The sequence below is a fragment of the Falco rusticolus genome, chromosome 7 (assembly GCF_015220075.1).
Source record: "Falco rusticolus isolate bFalRus1 chromosome 7, bFalRus1.pri, whole genome shotgun sequence".
In the NCBI taxonomy this organism is placed as follows: domain Eukaryota; kingdom Metazoa; phylum Chordata; class Aves; order Falconiformes; family Falconidae; genus Falco; species Falco rusticolus.
In genome coordinates, this window is record NC_051193.1 from 29,887,534 (window position 1) to 29,912,879 (window position 25,346).

At 42.6% G+C, this 25,346-nt stretch overlaps 1 protein-coding gene across 1 annotated transcript in view; it reads right to left on the reverse strand.

Annotated features, from left to right (window-relative positions):
* Positions 1-863: 863 nt before the first annotated feature.
* Positions 864-25,346, reverse strand: part of BRF1 (BRF1 RNA polymerase III transcription initiation factor subunit) — a 175,621-nt gene continuing 151,138 nt past the window's right edge. Inside the window, exons 16-18 of the mRNA XM_037396225.1 lie at positions 9,888-9,939; positions 6,658-6,826; positions 864-4,431 (exon numbers count right to left, since the gene is read on the reverse strand). Of these exons, the coding sequence (XP_037252122.1) occupies positions 4,394-4,431; positions 6,658-6,826; positions 9,888-9,939 (259 nt within the window). The 3' untranslated portion in view covers positions 864-4,393. The remainder of the gene's footprint in view (positions 4,432-6,657; positions 6,827-9,887; positions 9,940-25,346) is intronic.

The window sequence follows — 25,346 nt, forward strand, 5'->3', positions numbered from 1 at the left end:
ATGAACATCACTGGAGAAGTTCCCAACTTCCAGTGGAAACGGTTGGAACAGCTGAAAAGAAACGAAGATAAAAACATCCCGCTGTCAGTGAGAGCAAGCATGCACCTAGAGATTATGGGAGCCCGGTGAAATGCTGCAATGACACATACTTACTGCCATATCAAAACTACTGTTAAATGTCCTACTATATGCTGGAACTCTGCTGTAGACACTCCTGAGGATCCAGTTGTAGCTCCCCTTCCTAGAAAAAAATAAAAGGAGCAAACACCCATATGCACAAAGGGTAGATGTGCATTTTGGCCTCCAAACTGTGGCGACCAGATGTTGATAAAATAACATGTTTTTTAATTCAGCACACACCTTATTTATCAAGCGACAACTTTCAGAAACAAGTACTGGAACAGGTCCACTAAACACACACACACTATATATTGTTCCCACAGACAGTTAATTATATAGCTTAGTGGAAAAACCTCGTTAATGTTACGCAGTTTACAGAAAGTATCTATATTTATCAGTAGAACACTATCTTGTAAAACACACTTGCCTGATTAGACATGTCTTCCCTTTTAGAGACAAAAGCAAGCTCTGAATTACAGATCTTCGCCACTATCAACCAAACATGCCACAATCAAAACCAAACGTTCATAAGAATGAGGACAGAAAAATCAGAAATTAGCAGGAGAGCATCATAAAAAATGGGTTATGCAAGGGTTTTACTTCTTATTTACAGCAAATATATTACAGTAAAAAAGCTTAACATGGCTCATATTGTGGTTGTGTAAGGATGATACATATGCTTACATCAAGCAGGTTTAATTTCCTTGGCACTAACTGAAACAAATACAAGGATTCAACACAAATATAAGAAACAGAACATTTATTAGGCAAAACTACACATTAACCATACACATCTGTGACTGGAGTTTCAATGCAATCCAAAGAATACAAACAAACCATCAGGATGGCAAGAACTTTTTCGACAATCGTGTTTAACCCTCAAGACAAGGCTGTCTGGCACCATCTAAAAGTTGCTGTACTGAACACAGAGATTTTAAAGAAATGTCACAGATGATTAAGACACTGAAAAAGCACTCACCACAGTGAAGAATCTCATTATTTTCCTTATTTCTTTCATTTTTTACTCCACAGTACAAGAGTGTTAAAAGGCTGCATGGCAGACAAGCTGGATACAACAGCTGGAGGGTTTTGCCTGTCAAGCAAAGTGACTTGCAGCAAGAGACATACTTTATGCAACAAAACCGATGACATACAGCTTGTGTGGGTTCAAATAAGATCTAAGAACAACAAATGTTGAAGCCTTATAAGCTCTCTTCATTATAATCAGAATCCTGAGAAAAGCAGGGTCCAAATTACTCCAAGTGAATTTAGGCTTACTTATATACAACAAAATTGTCCAGATACATCAACAGTAGTAAACAGAGTTAATGCAGTGTTAATCTTTTTACATTTTAATGACTGGCTATAAAAACAGAAACTAGCATGTTCTAATCTGTTTATATTTCCTGAGCTCAGTTAAATCAAGAAGGAATGAACATTATAAAAATCCCAGTAAGTCACCAATAAATTAAAAATGTACATAATCACTATACCTTAAGAAGCCTTACAATGCTCAGAGTGAAGTCTGCCTATCCAATACCATCGCTTTTCCTTTAGGATTCCTGTATGGAAACCATGCCATTAACTTCACCAGAAATACTGAGATGCTATGGAATTGTAGATCTTTTTTTTTCTTCTGCTCTCCAAATGCCCTTCTCGCAGACTACGAGATAGCCTTTCCTAATCAAATCATACAAAAGCATTCAAAAACTGCAGTCCTGCTTCCAGTGCAGGAAATGATGTTCTCAGAAATGCAATGTGCTATTGAAATCCAAATTTACTAGCAGCAGTTATCTGGGCAGACTCAGCTCCCGCACATAACATCACTACTACATTGGCAGCAAGGTTTAGTAAGCTTTGGGGGAACAAACCAAGACGGGAGGAAAGACCCTTGATAATAAAGAATTCATTTTAGCGGTTTCTTTAAGAGCCAACATCTTGCATTTGAGAAAAGCACTCGACCTACATGAGTCATATGCGTGTTTATTTATGCATGTTTTTCTCCTGCATAGAGAATAATGTGTACCTTGGAATAAAACCCGAGTTTTGAGAATACACTGTGAGTATGGGTATTTGTAGTAGCGCTATTGGCTAATTTGAACCCAAATGATCAAACTCAACTGTCTCAAAGACTTGCAGAGCATGAACTCTGATAAAACAAACTACTTTTTAAAAAGCTGTCTACTTATAGTATGATTTTTAATTATGGTGTAGATAAAAGAGAGGTAGAAAGGTTTATCTCCTCAATATCATTTTTCTGTGCAGTATTTATGAAGTATCAGAAAAAAATCTACAGTTTTTTGGTGAAAATGCCAGCTTTTTCCCTAAGAATTATATGGAATCTCTTCTTTCCACTGAAGTGCTGCAAACTAAGTAACTGGAAACTGGTTCAGAAGAGGTCTTCTTCCCATTAGCCTCACTACACCATTTTTGTTACCAGGTTCTGCTTTTAAGAAGTCATTGCAGAAATATGCCTACACAGGGCTCAAAAATACCCAACAGACTACATTTATCAGCCAAATAATATCAAGGCTGCTCTAAAAAAAAGCACTCCCTCTTGCTCTACATACATGATCCCTCTTATGCATGCTACTGAGAGGGACAGAAGTATGGAAGGCCACATGGCCCTTCCCCTCTTTGGTGACAACCACAGGTATTGGCATCATTGTCACCCTGGCTGGCAGGAGCTAGGGAGCTTCCTAAAGCTTCTGCCACGCTCCACCCTCCGCAGCAGGAGTATGGATGGTGCGTTAGCGATGAGCGCTCCTCAAAGAGGGTGGGAAGGACGAGCTGACCAGGAGAGACAGCTTAACAGAAACCACGTTGGTAAGGCAGGGATCCATCCTGCCCTGGTGTAAGACAAGCCTGCAGCGCTACAGTTTTCATGACTATCACTAGACGAGGGAGAGAGATGAAAACAGCTTGGGTCCCGCAGCTGCACTCATCAAGAGTGTGACCCAGCGGGCAGTGCATTTCCCAGAGCCGAGAGCCCTGGCCCCAGCAGTGCCAGGGAGAGGCAGGTCAGAGGCAACAGGGCGGGATCGGGCAATAGGGGCTCCTTCCCTGACCCCCACTCTCCTTGCAAGAGTCGATGTATCTGGAAGAGAAGGACCCACCTGTTGACATTTTGCGGCACCCAGGGCTGGAGCTTCAGCATCATCCACATTGCAGCAACTGTTCACGGGTGGGATTTGAGCCGTGAAAGCCAGACTGCTGCATGGTGACCTTTAATTTACCCATAGAAAGTTAAATAAATTACATTAAATTAAATTCAGCCAAAGCAGATGCTAGTTTATTTATTAAAAAGCTCAGCTTTCTCTTTCTTTCAACTGGTTTGAGAGACAGGCAGCTCTTGGGAGCAGACCTTCACCCTAGCTCGGCTGGACAAGAGCAGCGCCATAAAGACAGCCAGAGTGACTCCTGCAGCAACAGCAGGCGCAGCAGGACCTGGCTGTCCCTAGGGATGCCCAGCACAGGCGCGTGCGCACAGCACTGTCACCTGCCAGCTCTCCGCGCTCCTTGCCTCACCCAGGCCTTCCCCCTCCTTCCACATAAACCACACCAGACTCACAGTGGAAGATGATGCTTCGCTGCCAACACTGCCTTCTATTGTCACATCTTTTAAGAAATCTAGGAATCGATTAATATAAAGGAGTATTTACTTCATTTCAGAGAAACCAATACTGCCCTGCAAATATACAACTTGTCATTACTTTTTGATAGGCTTAGGTAATGAGCTCGTATACAACAGCAGAGTCATGTTTACAATACAGGTTAGAAATGTTTCCTTTCTTTTGCTTGTAGCATTATGAGACAATAAATGCTACTGTACTCAAATAACCAACAGGCACACTTCTCATTTTTTACCTGTCCTCCTATCTGTCCTTCAGTCTGCTCCCTTTCAACAGCAGGCCTAAGAGCAGAGTCACATAAATAAGAGATGTGCTGCTTTCAGCCACACATGCTTTATACACAATCTATTTTGTCTCTTTTCTTTTGTTCTCTGGAGACATTACTCTCGTTAATTTCATCCTCAAACTATGATCCACCGAAAAAAAAATATATTCAAGTACAAACCCAAACTTTATTGCTGGGTTATGGGTCAATGTAAACTGACCAGAGTAAAAGCCAAACTAAAATTAGGTTTGCAAAAGTAAAGATTGCTTGATTACACTTGCTGACCATAGACAGCTTCTTTCACTATTCATACAGTTTGAAGACCAAAGATTGCTGGGAACAAGACACAGTCCCTGTCCTTTGGAAGTAAATGGAACTAATAGCCATCATCATCATCCATATCGCAGCCATAATCTGAAACACACAAAGACAAAAGCATATAAAAATGCAAATATTCCAGGTAGGCGGAAGATACGACAAAAGTATTGCTACTTTCAGGTTGTTTTCCTGCTGTGCAACTAGATGGTAAGTTTTGCCTTAAGAAAGCACCTTAAAAAAACTTAAGAAAGCAACTTAAAAAAAAAATTTCCTAGGGCTGAATAAAAAGTTCTTGCATGTAGTTTCCTCAATGAATAAAATTATTTGTAAGCGTGTATCCAAAAATACCTCTTCTCACTGGACCCTCATTTAGGAATACCTGGCACATGGATATGTGAAATACTTGGTTTAATTTAGAGGTTAAGGTGTTCAAGCCTGATTGTCACAAGTAATTTGAAACATGGTGGCTGATAAGCAGCAGCATACATTTACAAGTAGGCATGATTCTCACTAGACACAGCCACCAAGAAAAAAGCTGCCTTGTTTATATTATTCATGCATTTATAGGCTGAAACTACCAGAGTTCAGAGATAGCTCAGAGTTCCCATCAACCTCAAAGGAGTCATGCAACAAATCCTGACCAATGCATCTGACTCACATCTCCTGTATCTACTTACTCGTAAAAGAGCTTAAAATCTTGCCCAGATTTTTTTTCCTATTTTGTTTTCTTAAAACAATGCTGAGTGCAAAGACTGCGTGGTGTGTGTGTCAGAAGGCAAGTCTGCGTGTTTCTAATGCACCAGTTTCTCTTCTGTGTGCTTCTGAATGCAGTGAAACCTATTTTCTGTTACGTAGTCAAACCTACAGATAATTATTACGTAGGAGCATTCAGTGAAGTTAACCTTTATATTTCAAATCGAACACAGTGCAACATTTCATCCAAAGAGTCAAGCAAATGCTCGGAAGCAGAATTAAGTGTAATTTACAATAATTTGTGTAGAATTGGTGATGTTCACCATCTGTAATTCCTGTAGTTATTCCAGGCAGACAGGTCTAAGATCCATGAAGAAAGCAGTTAGAAAGGAGTTATTTGTTCTGCTGAGCAGCTCTGCACACCTGCATTTGAATTTTGGCAACGCTCCTTTCGTTTTTTTTTTAAACTCTGATTTTTCAGCTGCTGTCCAGACCAGACAGGGAGTAGTGGAATGTTCTCAGAATGGTTTAAAAATAGTAACACTTACAAAGAAAAAAAGCTCAGTGACCTTTATTCTATTTTTTTTTTTGGGGGGGTATTAATAAACATAGACCTACCCACCCCCACATGAGTGCCTTGTCTTGGGAACATTATTCTAATAATAAATGCAGGCAACAAACTCTTTTTCCTATGGTTCGGCAATTATTTTCCAGTGGAGAAATAAATCTAAAAGCAACAGACACTTCTGTGAAATGTATGCATATTGTCCATGAAAGCTAAATTAATAGTACTGGAAAGATTTTTGCAGTAAATAACGTTTCAGTAGGAAACTTATTCCCATCTTGATTTGTCACAACCCATAATTAGCAGCTCTCATTTTAAAAATATTTCTGTATATTTTCAAAACTTAACATCTAAGGGGAAGTTTTTAATTAGGGATAAATGTGGATGTGTCCAGCTAGGAAAAATGGCAGCAGAGAGGATACTGCCTTTTCCTGCCAGCGAAGAAACCTAATTAAATGAGTGGCTTTGCTGGGTAACCCAAAGAAATGAGCACACATCTGTGTAACATACAGCACGCTGCACGCTGTCAATGCAATTTCTGTACCTGGTGAAGAACTATTTCCTCCCAACACTTTCCCCAGAAACAGAGTGTGACGATGCATTCTGTTTTGAGCTGGACAGCCACATCCCCAGGGCTCACGGACAGTCTGGACGTTGCTGCAGACCCAGCTGAGGAGGAAGGCAGGAGCGGGGTGGCTCGGCTCACGAGGCAACGAGCCCCAGGCACCGCTAATGGAGGGGTTACTGACCCCGTAATTCCTCAGATCTACATTAATAAACCTGATTCTGCAAAAGGCCTGACGTCGGTTTGTTCTTGAGAAGCCCTCTTAGCCTAAAACTCCAGATGCAAAGTTTTCTCAGGAGGAGTCACTAAGAAGGTCAGTTTTCAGATGAGGGTGACTCCGGGCTTTCCCACAGCAATGGGCAATGCCAGAAAAGCGGCAGGAGCTCCGCAAGGAATGAGCTCCTGGAGGACAGGGACAAACAGGGCAACCCTGTCTGTCCTCAGCCCTGCAACAACAAACCCCACAGCAGCAGTGGATTTAGAGCACATCCCAGCTTACCGTTCCCTCCCATTAACTGCAAGGCACTCATGCAGTGATCATCATCTTCTTCTATTTCTTCCTCTTCTACCTCTTCCTCAGGGTTGTAAGCTACTGGGCCACTTTCCACTAGCACAGCTGCTGGTTTTTCTAAGTCAGGGGCTTCTGCTTGTGCACTGGGAAAGGTCATCTGCAAAAAAGAAGAGGGGTCAGTAGAGCAGCCCTTCCTTTTGTTCAATATTTGTACAAAACTTAAGCAGCTTGAAAATGGTAAGGACCGGAGAGCTGGAAGGCCATGTCAGTGCTAGAGGTTTAGCTGTTCTAGGGCACATGCGAGTTGCTCAAAGAAACGTTGCTCAAATGAAAGTCAGGCACAAACGTCCAGTTTTCACATAATTCATAGCCATGTAACTGAAATACCCAGAGACAGTAACTGCAGAACAAGGATCCTCTTGCAAGCACAACTTAAGGAGAAATTTGGGAGTGAAGGCTCCTCAGCAGAGCTCTGCAGGAAAACTTACAACATTTTCCTCATTGCACTTGACTCACATCAGGCCTATTACACAATAACAACGTTATTGACAATTTAATGATAGCAAAAACGTACCCTTCAAATCAGAAAAAATGCAACCTGTATTAGTTTTGACAGCTCTGGCTGGATTTATTTGGAGGCACAATGAGCTGTGGAACAAATAGCACTCTTTAGACAGCACTTAATGTGATGGCAGAGCACTAGGTTGGTAACACACGCCAGCACCTGTAACATTACCTATGCAATTCATCAGAATAATGATCTCCAAACACTAACTTGGGAATTGATCACTGACGGGACCCATTCCATATGTGTACGTCCCCAGTTGCTCCAAGGTTAGGCAAGACACAGCAGGGAGGGAGAGAAAGGACAACTGCAAGGAGTCAGAGGTGAATTTGGAGAAGGTAATACTGTCTTTGGTTCACTAATAGCAGATCTGGGAATGGGGCTGGAACCAGCAACGTGGTCTGCCCCAGCACAGTCCAGGCTCTGGTCTCTCTGGAGCTCTCACTCCCATGGTGTGCTCAGTCCGGGGCTTTACCTCCCTGTCTCACCCAGGGAAGAAACATCACAGGAGCTTCACCTCCACCAGCTTTGTAACCCGGCACTTTTCACCTTTGTTCCGTACTTGGACGATTTGAGGTTTGTACGCTAGAGCCTGTGGCTCAGAAGTACATCCCATTAATGGCAAGTTGACGAACATTAAAGGTTAATGCTGCTGGGCCATGCCAGCAATTTTAAGAAGGTGCTTAACAGTACCTGTCACTAGTCAGCAGTTACCAGCACTGAGATAATCTCCCCTGCTAGGAAAGATGAAAAAGACTGGGACCACTTCCTTGGGAAGGACAGCGGTGAGGTGCTCTGAACAATGAATGGTCCAAAGGAGACCAGAAAACCCCAGCTCCTTGGATCCCCACCACAAGAAAAGTCCTACAGTGCTTTAGGTTTTGAATAACAGTACCCAACTAGGTACTGCTGCATCTTCTCCAGTTCCACTGGCAGCAAGTTCTGATACAGTCTTGTAATTTATTTTCACTTATTTATTTATAAATGTATTTACTTGGGATGCAGTAACTCCCAGAATCCCTGTGACTGCAGGCACTTTAGAGATACACCGAAAGAGAAAATCCCTGTACCAAAAAGTTGACAGTCTAATTATTCAAACATCAAAGCTGTTCCTGGACTTGGCACATACCATGACAGTCAACCTAAAGAATCTGCCTGAGTTTTTCAAAGTCACCTAAGGGTTTGCTCCAATAATTCATTAATAGGGCAAAAGACACCCATTAATTTTAATAGAAAATCAAGTATTTAGATATTCGGATCATTCAAACACAGGTTTTCATGATTTTTTAATGCTCAAATTAATCATATTATTTAGAGGAACTTCCATCCATTTTATTTTCCTACCACTGCTTTGGCCTCTAGAGTGATCAAACTGAGTCCATCTAGGTTTCCAGTATAAGCAGAAATAGACACAACAGTTTGAGATGAATCAGCATCATAATATGTATCAATTTAGATGCTTAAAACTATCCATCTGTTCTGAAAAAGTGGGTGAATATAAAGAAGCTACAACTGAGTCATTATTTTTTAAAATTGCACTGTGCTAATTAAAATGTGACCTTCTTCTAATTATCATGTCCACTTCCAGACTGCTGTACTTCTACAAATGTGCAGAGTTTTCTAATGAGCATAGCGTAAGTGAAAATGTATTTCCCCAGGCAGGATATCAAACTGTTTCTGAAAATCAGTGGGTTTTAGTCATTTTAAAAATAAGGCAGTCAAATGTCTTCAAATAGAACTTCTTGAATTCACTTCCAGACAACCTGGACTTGAGTTTGGCACACACTGTTATGTATGGATGGGCAGCTGTCAAAGCATGTCACACCACCTAGGGTAACTGGTTCACTTCCAAAAGGGGGTCAGTGTCACATGTTCGTGGGAAAAAGAAGGACAAATACCTTTGGTGTATTAGAAACAGAATTTTTAGATATGTAGTAGACAATTATTTTGTTATGCACAGAATGCATATGTCTACTCTGTAGAGTGTGAAAGTAATAGTGAAAGAAAGCAATTATTGCTGTGACTCTGATAATAATCACGATCCCTTCAGCAGAAAATGCAGGGGCACAAAGCCACCCACGGAGGGTTTCTGGCAGTGGCCAGTTACTAGCACTAACTTTTCTGTGGCACCGTTACATTTTGAAACTAAGCAAACAAACCAACCAAAGAGTAAGCCGTGCTATACAGGGTAAGCTGTCACTTCGTGTTTCCTTATCGGTCTCCTGCAGAAGCCCAGCCCTTCCCTTGGGTCAGCACTGGCTGCACAGAAGCTGTGTTTTGCATCACCTCCCTTCTCCGCAGGGATGGTCCAAGCGCTGAGAAACAGGCACAAGCTCTGTCTGCTCCTACTCTTCCTGCCCACTTGTTTGATATGTACCTTTTCAGATGCTTGCAGGGGGGTTTCTCTTTTTTGCTGTGTAACCAGGCATTATGAGGCTGTGCTAATGTTACTGATGGATACGTAAGGACAACAGGCAATCTCAGCTTTGCAGTGTTTGCAGTAACCAGCTTCTGGTCTGATCAGAGAGACAAGACTCTTGCCCTCAGTCTCTCTTGCCCGTATCTACCACATAGCCAGAGCCAAGCTGAGAAAGGCTGTGGGAATTTCCAAATTCAAACTGTCACACTGGGAGAAGTGCTGGACTTCACATACCTCTTCAGTGTGAGCCTTCTTAGCAAGCTGTGTTGAAATCAAGGGTCTTAACCTGCAAAGAAGGAAAGAAGGTGAACATCAGAAAACTTACACCAGGCACAAGAGTTTGGCACAGACTATTCACCCTCCACTGAAAGCACTATGCAACTTTGTTATGTTGGGCAATTACTTTTTTAAAGACATGAGATATAGAGCAGAGAGCCGCAGACTCCACAGTAAATAAAACACTCTCCCTTGCAAGCGCCTGCCCCAGTTCAGGATAGGAAGAAAGGATGCTCGTTAACAAGCACAGTAACAAAACCTCACCTCAAACTGCAGCCCCAGCCCATTCCAAAGGCCTCTGGAGTAGATGGTTTTGTCACATATTACAAAAGTCAAAAGGCAACTGATTTTTTAGAAAAACGCAGACATGGCAAATCCGAGCCACACTCTGAATTACCCAGCACCACTCTGCAACCCATTCCCTGTATTTGATGATATATACAGGATACTAGTAAGATCATACACACAGGGTATCGTAATCATCACTGGCAAAATTCAAGTTCCAGCTACAGAAATCATCATCAAAAACAAGGGGACCCTGCTGCTCATACCTTGAATAAGAAACAGAAATTGGACATACACTTTTTTTTTTTTTTTTAAATTCTGCAACAGATATGAAAGAGACCTGCATATTTTGGGAGAAAAGATGGATCAGTATTACTTCACCGCTGAGTGTTAAATACTGTTGTTTCTGAAAAACATTTCATAGCCTGTTTTCTCCTTACTGCAGGAAGGCTGTTCTCAATCCATCACTTAGTGTTGCCTTCTGGTCTCCCCTCCTCATCTAGAAGTATCTAGTCATGAACAAGAAGACTTGCTTTCTACTGGAACACTGCTCAGACATCTTTTAACTAAGTACATCTTTTAACTAAGTCTAGGCAAACAACTTAATGAATACCAATTTATGTCTCCAGAGATACAGTCTTTGATGATAAGCTGTATCTTTCCCTCAATTTTCTATTAGTCATTCCTCCCTGTTAACACACAGAAACCAGTTGTTTTCCTACTTGTTTATTTCAAATAATTAGCAGGAAGAAACAGAATCCCAGAGAATGACCAGGGGAGACTCAGATCATTATCCCTGATGGAGAAGACGATATAAAAATACAAAATATCGTCTAAACTCCAAAAAGGTTCAGAAACTGGTCATCTCAGAAATGCTTCACAAGGCTCAAAAGGCACTTTGGCAACCAAAGTAGTCCAAGGTGCCTCCTTAAAGTAGATCTAAACAAAAAGAAGCCACAGGAATGCTTCAGGAGCTGTACCACCGAAGGACCAGAACACATTATTCTGCTACAGATATTTCTTGTCATATTTCAGAATTATCAAAAAGATCAAGAAAGAGATACTCTTGACCCACATAAACGATCTGTTACATAAAAGTCCTGGTGGACTTCTGGGCTTAGAGAGAATGTATTTGAATGCATGGACGCACTCCCCCTTATGTGCCTGGCCTTTTCTTTCCTTTATCTAATCCAAATTGTAGAGTTTTTACAGAACCACAGAATGGTTTGTGTTGGAAGTGACCTTTAAAGGCCATCTAGTCCAGCCCCCCTGCAATGAGCAGGGACACCTTCCACTAGACCAGGTTGCCCAGAGCCCCGGTCCAGCCTGACCTTGAACATTTCCAGGGATGGGGCATCTACCATCCCTTCAGGCAACCTGCTCCAGTGTTTCACCACCCTCACCGTAAAAATTTCTTCCCTATTGCCTAAAATTTTAAGACTACTGTCTTACTGTCAAGTACTGTTTTCCGAAAGTCACCCTGTTTAGATGCTTACAAACATACAGATGCAGCAGTGTCAAAAGGTTATGTAGCTGAAGGATGCTAATTACCAAACAGGTTGTATTTCATTGACACGACTGAAAAAAAATAACAGGGGTAAGAAATGAAGGACTTTTATTTTAAACCAGTAGTAGTGATTATTGCAATTAACATTGTACCAAAGATAGCACCTATTTCCTCCTGCTACCAAAAGACATCAGACCTCCCTGGAGCACCCTGAAATCTTTCCTCCCCCCAATTAAAATCAAGCTGTTGAGTAAGACTCACAAGGTAATCAGAAACTGCTGACATTTCTTTTAGAACAAATTATACATGTGCTCACACAGTGAGGAAAACAATCACAGCTATAGGAAGCAAAGAGTAAACATTCCAGTTTCATTTTAATTAAAATGGTCCCCTAATGAAAATAAAAAGATTCACGCTTATGAAAAGCCTATTTGCAAACTTTAGTGCTAAATCCAAGAGCCCTTCTATACCATTTTTCAGCGGTGAGTGACTCTCACACCCAGCTGAAATTAAAGCTGTATTTCTGCTCCAAGATAACTGCTCACAAAACATGCATCTTTATTGCTAGAAGAATAGCGCTGCCATTCGATCCGGGTGATACGGTTTCTCTCTCAGTGTAATATCTAATGCATCCAAAAGCAGCGGGTTGGATGCTGCTCCTGCTCTGGCTGGTGGGCACCTGCTGCAGCACAGATCTGGAAGGGTCACTCGCCCTGTGGGCGGCACAGCTCAGCTCGCTGTGCCGCCACACGATGTGCTACCTGCAAACACCAGCGATGAAAACGGAAAAAAGGTTAAACCACTGCAAGGGGAGACAAAAAACTTATTCCCCCCCATGAAATAATGTGTTTGATTAAAATTATATAAAAGTTATTAATACATAAATAGGTAAGCTAATTTTTCTCCCTTGACTCTCCTTATGCCTATGGAGAACCCTACTATTACTGTACAAAACCATTTAGGAAGGTTTTATAGCGAGGTTTTTTGTTTTTAAATGCCCCGGTGCCCTGACCTCCTTAAACCAGAGCAGCTGCTGCCACACCAGCCATATGGAGCAATAAATTACTGGCTGCCATGGCTACAGATACGGGCTCCTTCTGCTGTCTGGCTGCACCACAGAGGGCAGAAAAAAAGTGTCTTCACGGAAGAGGACGACTGATTTTGAGGCTGGGATAAGTTTGAATAGTTATGATGAAAAAAGCGCCTTGAAAAAACTAGTAGCTGATGTATCTTATCCAACTTTTATTGTGCATGAGTCAACCTCATCTCTAAAAGGCTACTAAGTACACAGATGCACACACACACTGCACGTGAAAAATCCTGTCCATCACGGTCCAGCTCCAATTCAGGGTTGCCAAGTTCCATAAATAACAATATCCTGCACTGAGATATGATCCCGTATCTACTGAAGCACCAACAGTCTCTATTGAAAATGTCATGTTGCAACTGGTCTTCAGTAGTTGTTCACTGTCTATGCTGACGACTTGTTTGAGGCACTTCCATTATGACCTTTGCAAACTAATACAGTACCTTGTGGCAGGGAGTAACAAAACAAGCAACTTTCTGAACAGCGACGTGATTCGTAAAAGGGGAAAAAAGAGATTTCACAGCACCAAGTGTTATATCCGCATTTCAAACTACTTCAAAAATTACACAGCTCTACAAATGCTCGTGTCAGCCAACACACATAACACTCGGAGCAGATAATCTTGACACGTTCTCGACAAAAACTAATGGCATGGTACATGGCATCAGAGGCTGCTCCCTGCCGAATCCACTCCGCTCTCAGCTGAGATCTGCATGATAACATCTAGGTTTGTCCTCCAGCTTAACAATTTAAAAGAAGATTCAGAATAATAGCTCCTGACAGGGCTGGAGATCACACAGACTGAACTTTCAAAGTGAGCAAATTTCTCTGAAAAACAAGCTGGCTGTGAGAAACAACTGTTTCTATTTTGCTTATTATTTAATAACAAAAGATTACACAGCACAGTACATAAAATACAAAGAGCACTGCGAGGTAATAAAACCACCTCACTTGCATCAGGCTGTTCGCCCACCAAAAAGGTTTACGATACCGCAACAACCTCCTCAGTGCAATCCTGCAAGTAATTTGGAAAGTCACCCAAAGCTCTGTTTCTTACTGGATTTAATTTAATCCATCCAAGTAGGGAACATCTTACTGCTGCTTACCACCCATGCTAATTTTATATGCGGATGATCCCAGAATACACGATGGAAAGCAGATACAACGGAGCCCGCAGCCACAAGCCTGCAGTGTAATTATGCAGGTCATCTAAGAGAACTGCCCATAAAATGTATGCATCCATACCACAGGCCTTTCATACATCTGCCATTTCAGTGACAGAAAAAGCTATTGAGAAATGATTCGGCAAGAGACTGGTCAGGTTCTCCACGCTGGCCGAGATCCTCCTCCCACCTGAGGCCAGATGGTTTTGCCTCAGAAGGTCAGTTTACCAGACATCTGCGTGAGAAGGAAATTAATATAAATGTTTACCCCAGCTAAGAGCGCCCTTTAATTAGGTACCATCAATGTTATCCTTACCGGAAAGCTGGGAATTACCTCTCTGCAAGGATTTAATTCTCTTCTGGGAAACACAGCTGCATCAGGAGACACAGACGCGCTGCTGTGCCATTAGGTCAGGACTGAGGGGTGACCCTCCTGGACTCAGACCACCGCTGTTTTCCAGAGGGCAAAACAGAGACTGCAACCACGACTGCGACCAGAGCACTTTGGGGTTTGCACATCCAGCTATGGATCCCACCATCTCCTACATCTGCTCCTGGCTGACAGCCGGGTGCTCACAAAGGTCATTCTCTCCCCTAGAGAGGCAACCAAGGTGCATGGCCAAGGCCATGGCTGGTTGTGACACCAAGGAACGGCTGCAGGAAGCCTTGAGGACGGGCTGGAGTGGAAGGGTGCACTCTAGCACACTGGGAAAAGTCTACACACAACCACAGACAACATCATGATCTGCAGAAAGGCAGAGCATCCTCACACCTTGAAACCACCTGTGCCTGAATATAAGGCAGGCAAGTATTTTGGGCTTTCTGAAGGCCAGGCTGACCAGCCCTTCACCCAACCAGCTCACCATCAGTGTGAAAGCCCCAAGGAGTTTCCCTGAATCACCCTCCCCAGTGACAGGGCTGCAGAGACCCCAACCACCGACAAAACAACACCAACTGACAGGCATGTCCACATTGCAACGAGCTCACCTCACGCACAGCGTGGTCCAGGTCCCTCAGAGCTAACCCCAGAGCTGCCAGCTGTGCAGACGTGACTGATGGAGCAGCAGGCAGGGTCTGAGCCTCCTAGATAGTGCCAGACACCTTGGCAACATGGTCAGGATGTGTTAAGAGCCAGCTTCTTCTAACTCTGCTCCAACACGCCTGTGCATACACAGCCAGCATTTGCCTCCTGTATCCAAGCAAGCAACACTACAGAAAGAGCCGTTTCAAGCAGAAAAAAAAGCAAAGCTGAAGTGACAACAAAAACTAGAGTGAAATGAGAAATTGTTCCCACTTCTGATTCCCACTCAGCCTTCTTTCATGCTGGATCAGAGGACCTTCGCTTTCATCAGCGCAGCATCAGACAACGCGATGCTGAGAAACATCTTCAGTGCTAATGAGATTGGCCTCTTCTAGCAAATACCCAGGCTTAAGTATCTGGGGATCGAAACCCACAGGAGTAAACTGCCAAAAAATAAGCATCGCTATCATTCACTACAGGATATGTTTATCAGCACGGTACTAAGCACCTACGTCAGTCACCGAAATGCTTCTGAAAAGCAGGATTTTTGCTAACGTATCCTGAACACCTATTTCAGGCTTTTCAGCGAGGGGCAGAGGCCACAATAACTGTCTTCAATAACCCAGCTCGGAGCAGGCAGTATTTTTCTGCATAGCTGCAGCGCTCGTTCTTCAATTAGATGCTGTAAAATAGCAACTTGCTGTTCTTTCCACTGACTAAACCAAAAGATTTTCGACAACAAAAAATGAAAAGAATGAAATCTAAGGCCACCTTATTGCGACCAAATGAAATGATGTTACTGCAGCAGATCCGAAACAATCTCTGCACATATCTGCTTATAAAGGAAATTGCTGCAGACCATGGGAAATTACAATTGCTCCAGGACAAGAAAGGCTGACTGATCTAATATTTCTGGTCGACACACCTTCTTCCTGGGTTTGTCAATAAAGATACTGATGAGCTCATCTCTCCACAGGTCAGGAAATTATTAGTTGAAAATATGCTGTTTCTTTCACCATGGAAATTTTTCCAGATGAAATGATGGCAGCAAGGCAAATGTGCACCTTGCTGGGAAAAGCTACTTAAAATAAGGAAGCTATGAAGCATTTTAATGAAGGTAAATGAGTAACCATGATGGTCTCAGTTAAGCAAGTCTAATGGCAGTGTCACTTTTAAAACATGGGCGTGAGACAACTCATGTGGTGACAATCCGAATATGTCTAACTATCTTTTAGTGCCGTCTTTCAAGTGGTAACAGTGCAGAACACATCTGTTATGGCAGAAAGCACCATTATTAGCGGAGAAAGCAAACAGAAATAATTTTTAAATCACGCTTGGAACTACAGTAACAGATATTAAATTTAAAAAGTTGAACGAACACACTATCATCTCAACAGAAGGATTATGCTATTGAAAAGTTCTCAGCAGTAGCACTGCCGTCTGTATCTGGTGCGAGTATATTTTTCTAGACTCAAGAAATGAGGATCACAGATATTTGCTTTTGGACAGGTGTTTTGATCAATCTCAACCTCATAAAAACAGCTAATGAGGCAAAAGATGAAAAGAAAAACATCTTAGTAACCTGCAGTCTCTGAGAACAATCCACTGAGATTGTTATACCCAAAGGTGATGCCAGATATATCGTTAGATCTTCCCTGTTGACATTACAAGGACAAAAATCATGCTAGGCAAAATACTAAATCACCTCTTCTACCACCTCTGATAGCATATACCACCACGCACATTAAGTTTCTCTCATCCAATTATGCAGGCAAAACTAGTATTTCAAAATTCAGGTAACTATAGATTCATACAAGTAATCCATCAAGGAATAAAGATGGATGACAGATTTTTTTTCCCCCTTGTCTATTATACATTAAAGAGCAAATTCACTGCCAGCCATCTGGAAATCAATGTATTCCAAGCTTTATTTTATGATTACCAACATTCCCCTTCGTAACTCATTTCTAATTATAAGCAATAAATCATTCCTTCTTGCTTGTAATTTGTAACAGCCAATTAAGGCGAACCTCTTATTTAAATAGCAAATCTAGCTTTAAAACATCACATATTTTGAGGTATGCACAGAACATCTAATCACGCAGCTGAATGGTGGGACGATGATTTAACGTGGTTTCACAGCCACCAAGGAGCCACGTGCAGAAGAACCCGCTGTCCCCTGTGCCCCACGTACACCAGGACTTTTCAAAACTGAAAGCACAGGTCTCACCTGTCTGATTTAATGCAGAAGAGACTGAAACATGTATCATCATGATACACGAGCCAGGACACAACTCAGGGAAGTCTGGGTCAAGGCTTCCCGCTCCTGTATCAGGAAATGAATGAAGAGGCTGGAACGGAAGAAGGAGCTGTAGGTTGCTCTAGGAAGAAGTTCTGGACGTTTTCTGATTTCATTTTAGAAACTAACAGTGAAAGAACGCAACTCTAAATTTAATACTTAAAAAAACAACTTGAGCAGCTTCTCTCATGCCGGGAATGACGTTCGAGAAACAGACTGGCCTCCTCCTCCTCCTCCCCAGCCAAAGGACAGCCCCGTGCACCGCCTGGGCACTTGCCATCTAGGCTACTCCGTGTTGCACCAGGCTTTGCCAGTGTTAGCCATAGCATGGTGCTTGGCATGATCCCTCTTGGATCACTCCTCTCCATCCCTCATGGCCAGGAGAGGATCAAGCAGAACAAAGGAGTGAAACAGTCTGCAAAGAAAAGGTGTCACTATATAAATCCAGATCATTCCTTTGGGGAGAAGGGTTTAATGGTGGCTTCCTATGGCAACTCTTTCCAACAGAACAATATCAAAGAAATGTAGTGGAGGATGTCAGACCAGACCAAACAGGGTGGATCCAAAAGCACTGGCAAGGACATGGAGAAGTTTTTACTTGTATTTGTTCTTCAGTGTAGGTCTGAGCAACAGGCATGTGAGTGCAAACACAAGAGAGAGGCTTCTTATAAATAGCTCTGCTGGGATTTGTCCGTTAGAAAAAAACCCCTCACTCTTGTCAGAAAAGTATGTGATACAATTTTGGATACAGAATTTATTACATGAGAAACTGATCTCAGGAACGTGGAAGTGGTTCCCACTGAGATTTTATTCGGTCATCACACAGCTCAAGTCTGTTCCAGCTTCACATTGTGTCATCTGGTAAGCGTTTACAGTAGGAATCAAGGGAACTGGATTTGGAAAAAATCCATCACAACTGACCTAAATCTGATCTGACCTGAATAATCAAACTAAATACCAAATTCAAAAAAGGCTACACAAAAGCAAGGAGCAGGAGTTCTTCAGCTGCAGGAGTTATCTCTGTGTTTCCCCATGAGAGTTAGGCACCCCACTTTTTTATTTCTCCCCGATAAGCAGTGGTGATGGAGGCTATGTGAGCATCCCCTGGTACCAAAGGTGCCAAAAGCCAAGTGCGTGAGCGCTGCAAGCTCCGCTGCGTTCCCTTCCCTTTTCAGACACTATTTGCTCCTGAGAGAGCAGCACTTGCAAGCAGGAAATGGAAGACAGCAAGTAAATAAGACAATCTGAAGAGAACACCTTTGTAGGGCAGTGGTGACCATGTCGGTACCATCTGGCCTTGCCTCTGCCACACAGTCACCCCGAGTCACCCCAGAGAGTGGCCTGGGCCAGCACGGTGATGGCAACAACCACCTGGGTGTGGGTAATGCCACCATTAGACCCACAGCCACGGCAGCCCCCCTTGCAACTGCGTGTCACACTCACCACCTGCCCCGTCACCCAGGCTTGCTGCCCTGCGGCGTCAGGCTCAGAGCGGGTTATGCCACCAGCATCGCTTTATTCCTGAGCGACCCAGCTGAAGACGTACAAGTGTGGCACCACCTAAGCAAACACACAGCAAGTCTCCATAGATGGTTCATTATTTAGGTAGACCTTGTAGCAATGTGTTCAATAAAAAGTTTCACCGCTTTCAAGACTCCTTATCTTCTTTTTATGAGAGATCTCAAAACAAAGCTCAAAGACATTTTAACATCTGGTTTATTCTCAGCAGTGAGAACAAGACACTCAGAAGAAAACTCAAAAATAGCTGGCTTGATGTTGGTGAAACTTGGGCAATATTACTGGCAAAAACTTTGGATGAGGATGCAACAAAAAAGCCTGCACAAACTGTAAAGGGAGGGAGAAGCAGACACCAAAGCCTACAAATGTAATTTTGAAAATAAGGCATCATTCTTATTATGCCTGTGGATGTCTATCTTCCCCATATAAAGTTTTAAAAGCTCTACATAAACTATACTTCTAAGCAAGCTTGTAATTAGTTAGGGGCAGGCTTAGCTCTAATTATAACTTGTAGAGACACACATTATGGAAATAGTTAGCTAATAACCATAGCAATGCTCATTTGCTGGCTGAAGTCAGGCTGGCATGTGATTGCCCCGTAACCACCCCAGTACTTTCTGCCTTGTGTAAACTGGGCTCCCTCATGAAGCCTGTAGGACCGGTCTGTCGGGTCCTCCTCCCAGCTCTGCCATACAGGGTAAGCCAGGAGTCGCTGCCACCGATGCTGTGATGCCCTTTGTGCCTGCATCTGGCCTCCCCTGCTCCTTACCAGTACGCTGTGGGGTACCCCTTCTCACCTCGCCAGGAGAAGCTGTGCCAAAGGGACCAGGGAACCTGACAGAGAGCCGAAACTGCACCATTTCGACAACAGGCAAGATCAGGCTACATCCAGCCCATGAACCGGTCAGATGTCAGCATACATTGTGAACATGTCTACATTAATCTGTACAGCCTTTTTCAAAGTTAAAATGAAGTCAGTCCCACATCCCATCCCAAAAACCCAACAGGATGCTCCACTGGAAGAATATCCCTCTACGCCAAATATCCTATAAAAGAGCAAGTTCACACAGCTCTCTCATACCTTTGGATCCAAGCTCTACTGACATAAGAAAGGTCCAGAAAGTAAACTGTACCCTTTTATTCCAACCTTGGAAGCTGCTTGCATAGCAATCTCTGCTTGGGTATAACTATGCATGGATAATACAGTGCAAAACCAGTACAAATCACTGGGGAAAATGGCTATTTACCATTGAATATGACACAAGTTTGAAAGAATTGGTACACACTACGGGAGCTTGCTCACACATACTGCTATGTACCAATGATCCACTGAACCGGGTTGCAGAAGCCCTTCATGTTATAAAAAGCCTATCTCCTTTGCAATGCATTTGGTACAGATAAATTGGTGAGTGTAAAAATGCAGCCACATTTTCTTATGGAAAGAAAATTCCAAATGGAAATGTTAGGAAGGAAAAAAAAACACCTGCTGTTTCAAAATCTGTGTACAATACGTGTAATTCCTGTTTAAGAGACACTACTTTTGATGTGGGGAGCAGACAGCACCACCTTTTCTGATGTCTTGTGTAAGCTTCATATTGCACATCTGTGATTAAGTTAGATATTGTAGGGGATGCTACATGCAAAGCAGATTTATTTAATAGTGGTTTTCTTTAATTCAGCTTAATACTAGTGTTAACAGATACAAATTAACCAATGGAAACCTCATTCAAACTGCAGAGGAGATGCCTCTCGCAGCCTCTCGCACTGGTTTAACCGGATCAATTAGAAAACCTCTCCAGGTGAAGCCCATGCTGCCCACAGTTGGCTGCACAGGTTGGTGAAGGGGGTACCTCTGCTTGGGTCACCAGTCCCTAATTTGGCTCAGTCAAAACAAGCCAGGTCATCCTAAAAGAGACCTCTGCTAACTATTACCCTTTGAAATTGCTGGAGTTTTCGAAATCTGTTAAAGCGCACTTGCAAAAGCAGGTCAGCCAGCAGATCTGAGGGACGGCAAGAAGCAGCTAAGTTCAGCTGGGAAGATGTGTCCCTGACCTTGGCTTACAGCTCACCCAGGTGGCTCCTGACACCTCCTCTTCACCCAGCCCTCACCTAGATGGGCAGAAGGTTGACCCCAATATTAAACATCCAGATGGCCAAAACTTCTGTAACTGGGAATGAGTCACTCTTCATCAAAGCCAAACACAGCAAAACCTGCGTGACAAGATCTGTTTAAAAATCCTTACTCCACCTAATTTTTTTTTATCCATCCCTTCAAAGAACTTGTGGCCCCCAGTGCTTAGTTCTTCAGCCATCAAAAATCCAGTTTCTGAGGAAGGTCAGCGTAAAAGTCAGGCAAGCAATCCCTATTGCTGAACAACATCCTTTTCTCCACTTCACCACCGCTACAGAAGATGCATTAAAAAGAAAACTACTGCAGCTACAAGGCTCCATCCAAAAACTGCTCATGCACATCCTCGACTTTGTGTACACAGAAATAATGAAAGGCTTTAATGGCAGTGGCTGCCTTTCAGCACCGTGCTGCTCCCTTGGACGGGTACGGCCAGGGATGAAACCCTTAAGAGTCACAGATACACCGTGCAAGCTACAGTCCCACGCAGTTACTGAGATACGGACTGTGAATGGTAAAAGGAGTTCAACTGACTGTGAAACGTGCAAATACTACAACAAATAGATACTTTTACGCTGTCTTATTTATACAAAATTCCTCCTTCCTATCCTAGCATTCATATTTTGTCACCATATTCTGTCAAGTTTTTCAGACGCTTATTGATAACCGATTTTAATACAACTCCAGTGAGAATGAGTAAGACATGAAAGAAACACTATCCATCAAGTAAATCCCTGTTTCTTTCTTTGTACCTCAGAAAGCTTGCACTCGAACCCTGTAGTGAAACAACAATAGTATTGAGCAGAGAAGACAGTAAATTCCCACTGCAGTTTAAATCCTTCTAAATACTAACCTATGTTTGAAGATCAATAAAAAAAAGTACTTTCAGGTTAATCTTCTGCTTTTTTTTTTATTGTTTTATTTTGAACTCCAACTCCTTGCATTAAAAATTTACAGAAAGCAATCCAATATTCCTGCAAGACCTGAACTACTTAAAGTTAAGTGCTAAGAAGTATTGTAAGACTTGCAGTGTACGGACCCTTTCTAGGCTTTATGCTGCACGCATCCCTCTCCAAAGCGAAGGGGCTCCCCGCCGTACACAAAGAGAAGGCTGTTTGGGCTGAAGTCACAACTTCAAAGACCACTAGCACAAAATTTGCCAACTCTCTTGGCCATTCAAGCAAATGTCAACTGAAACAAAAGCGCACTGAGGAAAGTTGTTACCGAATGCCACACGGGGAAAATAATGCAAATCTCTATCGATGATCAGCTTAGCTTTAACAACATCTAACAAGCAAGTTTGCTTATGTTCTTTTTCAGCACCACACTCGTTCTGCTCTCTAAAGGCATTTCTGAAGCATCAGTCAACAAAAAACCCTCTAATTTCAAAAAAGTGACACCCTTCTCCCCTTTTTTAAGAAACACTAGTCTTGAATGCATTACGTTTAGATATCCTACATTCTGTACTAGGTCAAAAATATGCAGTAAATGCCTAAGAAGTGCTTGGCTCTAGTGAGACAGCAGTCTGCACAGACTCACTTGTAGTATGTCTGCCTTTCAGCTGTTTAATCTCCATACACTGCATTTCCTTTATCAGCACTACAGCATCATTCCAGTTTGCCTTCGCTTTTTGTGTCTACAAGCATCGTGAGAACATCAATACTTGGCAGCCTAACACTTGGGTTTTTAGCACGACACCACAGATCTTTGAGTTACTTTGCTCAGTTGGTTAGGAAAATGTTACAGCAAATAAATAAATGTATAAAGTATTTTTTTTTAATGCTATGCAAGTGCCACATCGTAGCATAAACACTTTTCACTGTGCATATTTTTATGGAAAGAGCTTTTCAGAGTAAACTGTTTTAAAGGAACCTAATCAAACTTAAACACATGCACGACAGACTTACATTTGGAAATTAATTTTGTAGCAATTTATGATCCTTTGATGTGAACTTTCACAGTCGTTCTTAGAGCAAGAAAGTATTAGTTCAGAAGTGTTATGTTTTGCCTGGCCTCAACGGAGAAACTACAGCTGAAGCTCCTCTAGGTTCTTGTTACCTCTAAGCTTCTGACCATTAATACCTTAACTCAAAATCTTAAGAGAAACAAGAAAGCAGCATAAATCTCGTAAACAAAATACATACTTCTACCACGAACCTGCTTTACACAAAGGTGCTAAAACCAGCTGCCAACACTGGCAAAAGCTGATCCATTCCAATACTGAACTTATTTACCGCCTCTGCATCTTCCCACCGAATTACGTCCCTGCAAGCGGTCCAACATTCAAATTCCCCATCCATCTCACAGGACAGAAGTGAAACCATACACTTCAGAAACAGCATACGAGTGATGTGGTATTTTTACCAAATGGCAGCACCATGCAGAGAGCCCTGGAGCAGATTTCTCTCATCTCTCAACAAAAGAAATACGAGGATGTCATTGAGCGAGCGCTGTCCCTGTGGTCACGTCCCGGGCTCCTGGCCCATCAGTCCTGCTGGCGGCACAAGTGTGTTTGGCAAAACCATGCTGGAATAGCCCTCCCTCATCTGCCATGCACCAGTTCCTGTGATGCCTCCATGGCCCCCATTAACAGCTGACAGTATTTAATGCACATTTGTTCAGACACAAAATCATGCCTACAGGGTGTTACAGCTCCCAGGAGGCTCAGGGCACAGGCGCAGGAGTTTGGGATCACCAAACCCTTTCCTGTAAACATCACCTAAACCGTTTCTCCATGATGATGCAGGAGATGCCATGCTGATGATGATGCCTGACTCACCAAATCCAGCTCTGTCCTCCTCTCATTTTCCAATATTTGGAAGAGGACTCCATCGGACTCTCCTCAGCTCTAGCAACAGCAGGACAGACCCGACCAAAGCCAACTGCTCCCAAATGCTGGTATCCACCTTGGCCAGTAAGCAAGTCCAGGTGTGTACCCTCTTGCACGACCGGCATTTTTGCAGACCGGCTTTCGCTTCATGTGCACATTTCAGTGCCACAGTTCAGATAAGATGATGCACAAGCCCCTCACCTTTTTCAAAGGATAACAATATCGTAAGTTGAGTAGGTGTCTTTAGGAGCAAGAGCCAAAAAGTTAGATTCTACATGTCAAACTGCAACATGAAGTTGGCTTTACTTCTGACACAAATAGCGTGCAAGCTTCACGTTTATTAAAAACAGATGAAACAAGTCCCAATTCTTTTTGAATAGCAGAACTACTGAAGAGACCTGGTGGAGTTTAGCACAGCAGGAGTTTTAGTTCTCTATCACCACACGTTTAAACACTTGAGGACTTTGCAATAAATACTGAATTGAATTCACCATCAAAAGACAAAATCCATGTTCTATCTGCCAAAACCTTTAGCAGCCTAAACAGAAAATGTCACAATTGATTTTCAGCAATGGTATAGAAATAAAAACCAACATTTTAAAGTCTTTAGGGTGTAGACAGAGAGACAGATAAACAGCATGACAGACAGATGGATTTATTGCTATAGGTAATTTTTTACTCCTCCTAAGCAGAGATCAGGCTTCAAATGGATTGATACAGTTAAACAGATTAAGTAAAAAAAACTTAACTAATGAGTAATTTTATTTTTAAATTCTCTGGTCTGTCAGAACCATTGGCCCTAGAGGTATAAAGTGAACAGATTTCTTTTCTAAAGCACTACTGTTTTATTTGCATTAAGGTTAAGGAGCTTCCTCTCTCCTTGACTGGTGTCAGATATAATAAAACAAAAACATTTGAAAGGAGGGAAAAACCTCACCCTGAGCTATTAAAAGTGCTGGTTTTGGAGGCTCTTTTACTCCCTCCCCATTTCTCTGACAAAGTCATAGATTACCTTTGGGCTCACTTTGCATCCACAGAGCCACTGGGAGGGGTGTGCCTGCAGAGCCCTCCAGAACCCCCAGCCCCCTCGCACCCCCGCTGCCTCCAGCTCTCGCTGGCCAGGAGGTGCGTTTTTGGTGGGAGGAGGCAGGGCTGGTGTATTTGCAGATTCCCTCCTCTCTCTAAATTTAGCAGGGTTTTTAATGCTCCTGATTTAAACAATGCAGTGAAATACAGAGAGAAAGAAACGCAAGCCAAGGTCCGTAAACTCTCAAGGTTGACTGCAAGCATTTACCAAACATACGATACTGGCAAACAGCAGCAGCTGCTGAGCTGATAAGCTGTCTGCTGTGCTCACAGACAGGCTCCCACATTTAAAGGGGCTGAGAAATGAGCAACTTTGTAATACTGCTATAAGGGAATTAACGCTAATATTAGAAAAAGGAGTTTGAATAATCAGGCTCTGCAAAATGCAGTCCTACTAAGCAGCAAGCTGGGCCACTTTCAAAATTACCAAGTAACCTGTTTTCATATAACCTTCTTGACACGAATAACTGACCTGCATCCAGGATCACTGTAA